This window comes from Papilio machaon, chromosome 16 (assembly GCF_912999745.1).
Source record: "Papilio machaon chromosome 16, ilPapMach1.1, whole genome shotgun sequence".
NCBI classification, from domain to species: Eukaryota; Metazoa; Arthropoda; class Insecta; order Lepidoptera; family Papilionidae; genus Papilio; species Papilio machaon.
In genome coordinates this window covers 1,449,785-1,460,620 of record NC_060001.1, presented here as the reverse complement: position 1 = coordinate 1,460,620, position 10,836 = coordinate 1,449,785, and the positions used below count along the sequence as shown (strand labels likewise).

Here is a 10,836-nt window from a genome sequence, read left to right as displayed (position 1 = left end):
TTTGGCTCATCCTAGCACAGCTATCTCTTCTACATTCATACATCCACGCATTCTGTTTAGTAACGACAGCTCTAAAGAGTGATGTTGTGTTTATAGTACACTTTACTTATACATAAAAAACATACAAGGTGTAGTTATCTCAGAATAGCTCCGATCTATTTTTACATATCAAAATTACTCACCAAAAGAAACCAATTTAAATTGACCATTCATCTTTCTTATACTTTTAGAAAACTCCGAGGTCAAGATTGGTTGGTTTTACGTCAGTTATAAATGTGATATAAATGTTTCCACTACAACGTAAATAATAATTACTATTGCATCAGACTAGAGATAACAGTTGGGATGAAAAGTTCGTTGGCTAATATGGAAATAGTTCGTACAATTTTTCGATACCTTTTTTGTTTTTGTTTTTAGCCTTAAAACAGGCTTCAGTTTTCAGCGATAAACTCTTCATCGGTGGAAAATTTCTGTCCAGTGAGCATTCTCTTGTGGTCTGAAAACAGGAAAAAGTCGCTGGGGGCCAGATCTGAGAAATACGGTAGATGCGGAAGTAATTCGAAGCTCAATTTAATTTTGCCATCGTTTTCAGTAACTTGTGACACGGTGCATTGTCTTGATGAAATAGCACTTTTTTCTACTTTAAATAGGTCTATTTTACCGCGAATTCTTCCTTCAATGTTACGTTATATTCGACGATAGATATTATACCATAGGAAACCCAAAATACCGATGCCATAACTTTGCTAGCCGACTTTCGCATCTTTCCACGCTTTGGAGTCTGTTTATCACGTGCGGACTGCACGTGACTGTTCACTGACTTCACTGACCTTAGCTGACTATCGATTGGACTCCGGTGGGAAACGATGAACCCATATTTTATCCATTGTCACATATCGACACAAAAAAGTCATTTATGTGCTAGCCTACGAACTTTTCAGCCGACCTAATATTACATTTTATATGCTACTTATAAAAAATCTTTTACACATATGCCTTCCAATGTAGCTGGATGTATAAGAATTAAATGTATATTCTATATTTTAGTGTTAATTCACAAATACTATTTTCTACAAAAAATCTTACAACTTTCCTTCAGTGTAAAAGGACCTTAAGCATAAACATTGCCTATCTTTTAAGTCAACAAACACAACAAAGTTTATATATGGGTGACGAATTACAGCATCGCATTGAAGACCGGTAGACTGTAATAGAAAACGTATTTTGGGTTTTAATGCATCAAAAATGGGAGAAATCAATGTACAAAACTTAGGAAATACAGGTATGTATACATTTCAGTACAAATGTTACATTTTTTATACTAAAATATTTTATATTTACTATCTACGTTATTTTCTATTTTTCTATCTGACTCAATATTGCGAAATACCTAATAATTTTTTAAAATCCTATCCATCCATTTTTTTTTTTTGGAAAAAATTGCGAAGAACTTTTAATTAACGGCCCATTTTTTATTAACGGAGGAGGGGACGCACAGAAAGAGAATTTTTCCTCTTCATATGCGTCCACTCCTCCGCCAAACCCACTTACTCTTCCCATTAATTCTTAATAAGAGAAGGGTGGAAAAGTAACGTTAGGCTTCTGGCTTTATCTTTAATATCCAAAGATAGTGCATTAAATCAAACGAAAATTTAACGAAAGGTTGATATCGGCATACTATGTTAACTTTGGGACGTTGAAGTCAGTCATTTAATGTTAACTAAGAGCTTCCCTTAGACTTGATTTATTATTACAAAAATACGCTGAAGACCTGCTTAAACAATCATTTAACTATGTGTATGGCAGTTTTTTCATACTTTCATTTCTTAATAATAACTATTTTCTCCGTAAACTCTCTCATTTGATTCTACGTTGTGTGTTCTATCTTATCTGTTTATTTTTTTTTATAAAAATAGTTTTATCATTTCAATTTAAATAGTTTTACTAATTAATTGCCAGCTTTATTTTTATGTAAATATTAACATGTTTTAATTCGTTCAATGTTGACGTCTGGAGATAATGATTTTTTTTCCACGCAACTGTTTTCTTTAGTTTGATTGTGATAACTTGAATGATTAGAAATATATGATATACAATGTTTTACGAAGAAATACGCAATGTTACTTATAATTGAGAAATTTGTCTATCAACGTGGCTTTACACAGACAAAACTCCTTTACAAAAACATATTGCCATCTTTTTCGTTGTTCTGTTTAAAAATCAGGTATAACTATAAAATTTTGCAGAGGTCTGACTTATCATATATTGTGCAATTACAGTGTACAATACTTCCTAATATTTTTTTTATAGCTGTTATTATAAAAGTAGTGAGAAATAGTGCTTAATTAAAGTTTTTGAAATTAAAAATGTAACACCATACTTTAGATAAGGACCCAAGTGCAGTAAAAACAAAAACTCCGACCGAAGAATTGGATATAGCGTTGAAAGAATGTGGCTTCGGATGGTTCCATGTATTGCTACTGTTGGCTTCTCTGATTGGCCTCGTGGCCGCTCAAGCTGTGAGCAGTACAACACCTTACATCTTACCCGTTGCTGAATGTGATCTTAATATGGACTTAATACAGAAGGGATTCTTAAATGCAATCCCGTTTATAGGTAAGTTATTTATAATTAAATCATTTCAATTACTGACCTTCTTCAAAAAGTTTACAGTTCACTTTTCCGTAATTTTTAATTAAGATTCGAATAACATTCAATACATTGAATGCTCGAAGGACCAATTTTATTCAACAGGATCAAATAAAAATATCAAAAGATAGAATAATGAAAATCCATGGGCGTCGATGAACACCTTGGAGTTCCCGCTGCATGTTTGCCTTCTCTTATAAAAAACTTGAGAGTTGTCAAGGGACACCCGGATGGAACTAAGTTCCTTTCGTTTAATTAGTGAAGGAACCAATGTTTATTCTATGAATAAAAAACTTAAGTCTTCACAAGAAGTACATTTTATTTCTATGAATTTTCGTTATATATTGTCACGTCGTTGCCATGGTGAAGTAGCGCTCATTCGTCGTTAACATACTTACTATAGCAAAAAGTGTCGTGACAACTTTTCGTAAGAATTTTTTCCGTCTAGCCCCCTTTCACAACGCGCGATAAGGAACTTCGTTCCAAAAATCTATTAACTAAGCACGGATGCTTATTGTACCTAAAGTTAATTAATTGACACGTAGATAATATTTACGACATTTTTTTGCACTTATTGATGACACACTCGTACATTTGTGTCGCGATGTATACTTACAATATCGATTCAGTGACCTCATTTTTGCAATATGATGGTTAGTCTACATTTCTTTGTATGCTAAAAATACTACATTGTTTGTGAAGTAGAAAGTATTTTCTTGTTCGTATAATTTTTATAATTAAGAGTACTCGTATGAATCTATCGCTATCCAGAATTATTTAATCTGAGAGCACATTCTGCTGCTTCGCTTTTATGTTGGAATTATAATAGGTAAATAGGTAATAAAAAGAGACAAAAGCCTTGGCAGAATCAAGTAATACCAGATATGTTTCTTTAAATTTACAGGAATGACAATATCTGCAGTAATTGCTGGATTTCTAACGGATACGTTTGGTAGGAAAATATTCCTCGTCTATGGATTTGGTGGACTATTTATATGTACATTGATGGCGGGATCCAGTCAGACGTACCTTTTGTTCGCATCCGCGAAGTTTATGGAAGGAATACTGTAAGATGTTTATTTGAATAAAGTTGCTAAGAGTAAAGAACATTTGTAAATGTCTTAAGCATCGATGAAGGTGCAAATGAATTGCTTGTTAAAGAAATATGCTAAGTAAAGTAATAAAACAAATGTATTTATGATTAGCAGTTACTCACAACTGTGTCCGCACGTAATTAATTAAAAATGTATAAGAAGCTTATGTCATCTAGGGATAGTGTAGCTTCCCAACAGTGAAAAAAATTTACAAATTGGCTCGATATTTTCGGAGCAATGCAAACAAACAAACAATCATCAAATCTTTCTTCTTTATAATATTATTATAGACGAAATTTTTATATCTGGTTATTAATAAAAGCTATCACTACTCTAAATTTAATCAAGATCTGTTCTGCCGTTCTGGAGTTATGTGGATAGACATCTGAATGTTTATTACATTCAGATGTCTATCCAAATTTTCATATTTTCGTATTAGCAAGAGTAAGATAAGATGAAAGGTATATATCAAAATATTTTTATACGACATGATTATGCTCATTTATAGGTTCGGAATGTCCTACAATCCGCTGATTTTATTGACATCAGAATTCTGTCACAATGACATCAGAGACCGTGTGATGATGTTTCAATCGTCATTCGCTGCGGTTGCTCAAATTATCATCGCTATCATTGCATGGGTTATTCTTTCAATGAATTGGAAAGTGACGTTCTTTAATGGACATTTTGGTTAGTAATTATATTCTGACTTCTTAAACAAGAACAAAAATGAGGAAAGAAAAAAGATGGCAAAAATCATTTAATGGCTCAAAATGCTTATAGCCGTTCTCTGTGACGTTACTCATACTATATCTACAGGATGGGGCTGCTATAAGACCACTAAAATATGCTTTTCATTATTAATTTCAGTTCTTAACGCTTGGAACTTCTATATTTATGTGATGTCTTTGTGGGCTCTGCTCACTTGTCTATTCTACACATTTCTACCTGACAGCCCCAAGTTTTACATCAGTCAGGGAAAATTCGACGCCGCTGGAGATGTGCTTATGAAAATTTATAAAACAAACACGAAATCAGATGCATCATCATTATCGGTAAGATAATTTTAGTTTCAACAAGTACCCACACTTACACAGTGTATTGACAGTTAACTCTCGCATACGATATTCCTACAGCAAAAACCATGACAATATTCATAACTTTGAGATGCCTCTCGCTCATCGATATTCATGTAAGTGTATTTTTTTTTTTCAGAATTCTGAATTATGGACAAAGAAGGAGGTAAAGCGTGAAAGAAGCCAGTCACTGCGAAGTGAAAAAATTACAAGTTTCAAAAAGAATCTAGTCACAGGTTTTTATAATTTGAAACCGATGTTCCGGAGACCTTTGCTTTATCATTTAATTCTTCTCTGCTCTATGAATTTCTTAACTATGTTACTGTGAGTAACGATTTAGTTATATAATTATTTTAATTGACATGCTTTACAAAGTGCACTCAAGGAAGTTCAGTGGGCTTAACACGAATAATTTGTGACAATCGCCTTCGCATTATCATAGTCACTTATGACAAAATGATTATGATATAACAGTGGTAGACACCAGCAACAATATCTGTTGCACGAATTGGCCGGCTCGCCCGATGACCACGACACACAGAAGGCAGGCGTGAAGTGGAAGAAATTCCGCGTTTTGTCTGATGAGTGTGGTGCCGGAGGCCTAATCTTAGTCCTCTTTCATACAAGAAAAGGGTGGGAAGGGGAAGTGGGTTTGTCGGAGGAGGCAATGCAATGCAACGAGCAAACGGCCAGCTCGATTCGCCGCAACAGCAAGGCGACCGTTTCCCATAGACATTCGCAAATGCAGATGCGTTGCCTACCGATTAATCAACGGAGAAAGGGACGCACTGAAAGAGGATATTTCTGCTTCCTATGCGTCCCCTCTCCCGCTAAATCCACTCCCCCTTCCCAACATTTCCTAATAAGAAAAGGACGGGAAGGGAAAGATGACTAAAATTAGTCCTCCGGTACCACACTCACCAGACGAAAAGCGTAATAGCTTCATCGTGGTATTTCACCGGTCGTCCCGGCCAATTCGTGCACCCGACAAATAATGTCGTTGCGGGATCTACCACTGTATAACCTATACGGGATTTACAAATATTAATTCAATTTTTTTAAGATGACTACACGATGGTGATTGTAACTAATATTCATGGTAGGCCCACTGTTGGAAAGATGAAAACAAAAATACAAAATTATAATATTAAAGTGTGCTAATATAGTATAATTATATATATATATTAAAAAAACGATTCTATCTATTTTTACTTATCATGAACTTATTTCCACTTATGAGGTCCAAAAATAAGTTACGGTATGTACATTAAATGTATGCTGAGTACAAAAAAACAAACGTAAAATTACCAATTCTTAAGTATTTTCATTAATATACGTATTTCAGATTCAACGTAACAAGGCTGTGGTATCCGCAGCTGTCAACGATTGTCGAAAGTTTCGGAAGCAACCAGGCGCGACAAGATTTATGTATGATGTTGGACACATACACAGCTGATATTAAGCTAAAAAGCGCTAATTTAACGGATTTGTCTACATGTGTACCGGTATTGTATAAAATAATGTCCAATATTAACATTAACAACACTCACTTTGAAAAAATATCACTCCCTAAACATTCGTCCTCTTAACACGTTGTGCACCGATTCGAATGTAAGTTCACTTTAATACGGAAAAATCATAGTGGCATTGAAAGTGTTAACATGATGGAACATCCTATTACGTCCAACTATCAACTCTATCCGACTAAGTGAGCATATATTCTTCAAATTAAAGTATAAATTTTATGAAACAAATAATAGATTTATCGTAGGTTTCTAATACTTAATTATTTTTATAAAAAATACAAAACAATATGTTTTAAAAGGACATTTTCGGTCTCAGAAATCCAAGGTTAGTCATGTAGAAGTAAAGAGATAGCGTTGTCCCAATTGCGTCAAATGAAATTTGATTATACGATTCTCATTTTATAGAGTAATTCCGTGTTTAGTGTAGTTCAACATAGTTCAGTAAATTCTCACATTCATGTTTGTCATTTCACTAAACTAAAGGATCACGAGTCCTACGATGGGGAGGTCATAAAAAGGTTACGATCAGTAGTAAATATTACGATTAAACTTTTACTTTAATAAAATATTTTAACAAACATTACTCGACGTCATTATGAAAACTGAGATGAATTTATTTTCATTTCATCTATATATATAAAATAAAGTCTTGTTAGTTACACTATTTATAACTCAAGAACGGTTGAATCGATTTGACTGAAAATTGGTGGGCAGGTAGCTTAGAACCAGGAAACGGACATAGGATAATTTTTACCCCGTTTTCTATTTTTTATTCCGCGCGGACGAAGTCGCGGGTAAAAGCTAGTGTCAAATAAATTATAGATTCAAGTATGTCAATTTTTTTTCAATAAAATATAAACAGAATAGTTGAAACTTATATTTCTAATTATTGCAACTAACACATAGTTGAATTGCAGGAATCGAACCCACGACCATGTGAAAGATACGGACTCACAATCCGCAGCCTTAACCTTAGGCTATTGCTGATTTGATGACTTACCAAGTTTAGCTAAGTTTCTCAGAACTACCACTTGAATCGATTTAACGACGTTACCGTTTTAACGACGAAACCGTTTTAACGACGTCAATAAAAAGTTTTATTTTTTACACTTTTATGTCTCTATTCACACCATTACGACCAAACACGTCAATATCGACAAATCGACTTGCAATACCTCAGTGTAGATTTTGGAACGAAGTTCCTTATCGCGCGTTGTGAAAGGGGGCTAGACGGAAAAAATTCTTACGAAAAGTTGTCACGACACTTTTTGCTATAGTAAGTATGTTAACGACGAATGAGCGCTACGACGTGACAATATATAACGAAAATTCATAGAAATAGAATGTACTTCTTGTGAAGACTTTTTTATTCATAGAATAAACATTGGTTCCTTCACTAATTAATCGAAAGGAACTTCGTTCCATCCGGGTGTCCCTTGACACCTCTCAAGTTTTTTTCATACTAAATCTGACCGAAGGGAGTCCCTAATAGCCAATTAAACTTGCTGAGTACATCAGATTAAAGATGTTAAAATATTTTTTACGGTAGACAATAACGAGCAATTTTATTTGTTACAGAATAAAAGTGGAAATGAGACGTATATAAATAGTGTTATTTTGGGGTGCGTGTCCTTAATACCTTTGGTGCTGAGTGGTTTTCTTGTAAACAAAGTTGGTAAGAAGAATCTATTCCTCGTTTCTGGATTGATATCGGTAGGATGTACTCTAGGATTACGATGGACTAGTTCTAAAGGGACAATGGTTGCACTATTCTCTTCAGACGTAGCTCTCAGTCAAGCAATGCTGAGCTTGAATCAAGCATTTACTGTTGAACTATTTCCTACTACTACTAGGTAAGATTAATTGAATTTATAACTTTCTTTTTATTTTTAAATTCAAATTGAATTCATGTTAATGTTATATTTATATTTATTTATTCATTAATATTTTTTTAATAACAGATATAATTTTATTTAATGAATTAAAGATATAATTTATAGTCATACTAACTGTCGCCCGCAACTCCGTCCGTTATTAAAACTTTAAACGTGTTAATAAAATAAGTATATTTTGAGTTTATAGTAGAGTTAGTGTGAATAACCTCAAAATTAAAAACATAGTTCCGTTTGTTTTTGAAATGTATGTATATAAGATATATTTTTAATAGCTATTATAAAATTATACTATATTTATTATATTCAACAAGTAATTACTAATCTCTATAATTTATGTTGAAGTCTATTAAAGTCTGCGTGATTTCATCAGTATGATTAATAGTTTATTTTAATTAGGTTTTAATAAACATTACAACACTTTGTAGCTCACGTGTAATAAACAAGTGAAAGAACGTAATGCTCTAGTACTAAAATTACTTATTGGATGCTAACGGAGTTATTACATTATAATGTAGTTCAAATATCCCAAAAATGTATTCAATACCAATTGTATTCAAAAAGATTAGATCTTTCATAAAACGTGTATTAAAACTTGTCTAGCGGGAAGAATAAAGTTCAATGTACGGACGAGTATCATCGAAAAATATTAACAACTAGCTGTCCCACGCAACCAAATCCATTCGCGCTAAATTAAAACAAAAACGTAATAAGTAACCTATGTGTTCTTCCAAAACATGTTCTACATATGTGTCAAATTTCTTCAAGATCCATAGAGCCTTTCCGGAGATAACTTCCATCCATCCATCTAAACTTTCGCATTTATTTGATTAATAAAATCTTTTTTTGGAATTGAAAATAGCGCCATCTAGTTCTAATGTAGTTTAAACTTTGTATGATTTTTGTTTAAAAATTCTGCTCATTTAATTGCAGAACTTTAGCTATATCAATGCTGATGACAGTTGGAAGGCTCGGCACTTTGGTGGGTAACGTCCTCTTCCCTGTAATGCTGAACCTGGGATGTGGAATATCGTTTTATACGCTCGCGGGATTAATGATATGTGAGGAAATAAATATTTAAACTATAAATTATTATTTTTAAATATATTAAATAATATACTTTAATGTATTGACATGTTGCCATCAACATCATTCAGATTGTCACATCACCAGGTTGTCGTTCTCCAGATTTATTATCCGAAATTTCTTAGCGTATTAATTTTAGTGAATTTACATTTTGTATTAGGTATATATTTATCCACGCTTTTTAGATTTTAATCAACAATATTTTCTATATTTATATAAAAAGTTTAGCGAAAATGATATTCAAGACAATTTTCAAGATGTCAAATTTCTAAAATTATTGTGAAGTCAAGTAAAACTCTAAATTTTTTCTCATTTCAGGTGTTACCGCGATGGCGTTACTTTTACCGAAAAATAAATAATATTTTCAACTTCATAATAACAAACCAAAAAGTGCTAAGTGGAGAAATAAATGTCCTCCATTTGTTTATTATTATTAATGGCCTGTGGGAAAACGTAATTTATTTCATAAGCTACAAAATAACTTAGAATGGGAATATATTTTTCATAATTTAGGTATTTTAAGGAAATCATCGTGATGCAACCTGGGCGTATCTGAGAAGGTATTCAATGATACGTGTGAAGTAAACCAACTCGCACTGGGCCAGCGATGTTGACTATGGTCTAGTCACCCCCTAACTTAGGGTGGCCCCGAGCCCCTCAGTGGGGACGTAAGCTGATGATGAAGTTTAATAAATATTTTTCGTTTTCACAAATTTTTTGTTTGTTAATCACCATTCGGTATTGATGTAAAGTCCACATTCATATTATAAAGGCTCCTGAGGGAGCCCTCGAGCCTAGTTACTCATAAACGAGGTTTAGGCTAAGCGCCATCTGCGCCCGTCCGCCTCACGGTGATACTGTAAATGCCTCTTCAAGACAAACAGTGACAACTCAGTCACAAAAAAAATGATAAAGTAAGAAATCATGTTATATAATATTAATTGCCTAAGACATGTGAAATGGAGGAAAAATAAATTTAAAAAAAAATCCTTAGAAGAAAAAAGAAATTTTCTTTTGCGTTTTCATAGAATTTCGATTAGTGAGTGGCTCAGAGGTTAAGCACTTGACTTGCAATCTGCAGATCCTGGGTTCGAATCCCGCCATGTACCAATGTGTTTTCGATTTTCGATTTACATATGTACATTTATCCGACGTTCTTACGATGAAGGAAAACATCGTGATGATGCACATATCTGAGAAAGAAATTCAATGATATGTGTGAAGTTAACCAACTCGCGTTTGGCCAGCGTGGTTGACTATGGCCTAGTCACCCCTAAATTGGGGTAGGCTCCGAGCCCCTCGGTGGGGACGTATAGTGAGCTGATGATGATGATGATGATGATGATTAGTAAGTCTCGAGACAAAATTTATTTTCTTCCAAACATTTCATATTGATTTTTTAAATAACATCACTTTATGTTGTATTAGTTTTGAAGACATTTTTTTAATTTAGGCATTCACACTTGCAAGAATTACTTTGATATCACCACATCCAATAACAACATACTGCTTT

At 33.4% G+C, this 10,836-nt stretch overlaps 1 protein-coding gene across 1 annotated transcript; it reads left to right on the top strand.

The window, feature by feature from the left end:
• The first annotated feature begins 1,211 nt into the window (after window positions 1–1,211).
• Window positions 1,212–9,808, top strand: LOC106715816 (putative transporter SVOPL). The gene is made up of 10 exons (XM_014509172.2): window positions 1,212–1,282; window positions 2,386–2,616; window positions 3,554–3,716; window positions 4,252–4,433; window positions 4,614–4,798; window positions 4,959–5,143; window positions 6,165–6,324; window positions 7,924–8,198; window positions 9,171–9,298; window positions 9,642–9,808. The coding sequence occupies exons 1-10, from the start codon at window positions 1,246–1,248 to the stop codon at window positions 9,680–9,682; spliced, it is 1,587 nt and encodes a 528-aa protein (XP_014364658.2). The 5' UTR covers window positions 1,212–1,245; the 3' UTR covers window positions 9,683–9,808.
• The last annotated feature ends 1,028 nt before the right edge of the window (window positions 9,809–10,836 follow it).

What these genes read in the sequence shown, in the direction of transcription:
- LOC106715816 (XM_014509172.2), top strand. Translation starts at nt 1,246, where the DNA reads ATGGGAGAAATCAATGTACAAAACTTAGGAAATACAG. An exon ending in CAGATGCATCATCATTATCG is followed by an intron (nt 4,799 to 4,958) that starts GTAAGATAATTT and finishes TTTTTTTTTCAG; the next exon opens with AATTCTGAATTATGGACAAA. An exon ending in AATTTCTTAACTATGTTACT is followed by an intron (nt 5,144 to 6,164) that starts GTGAGTAACGAT and finishes TACGTATTTCAG; the next exon opens with ATTCAACGTAACAAGGCTGT.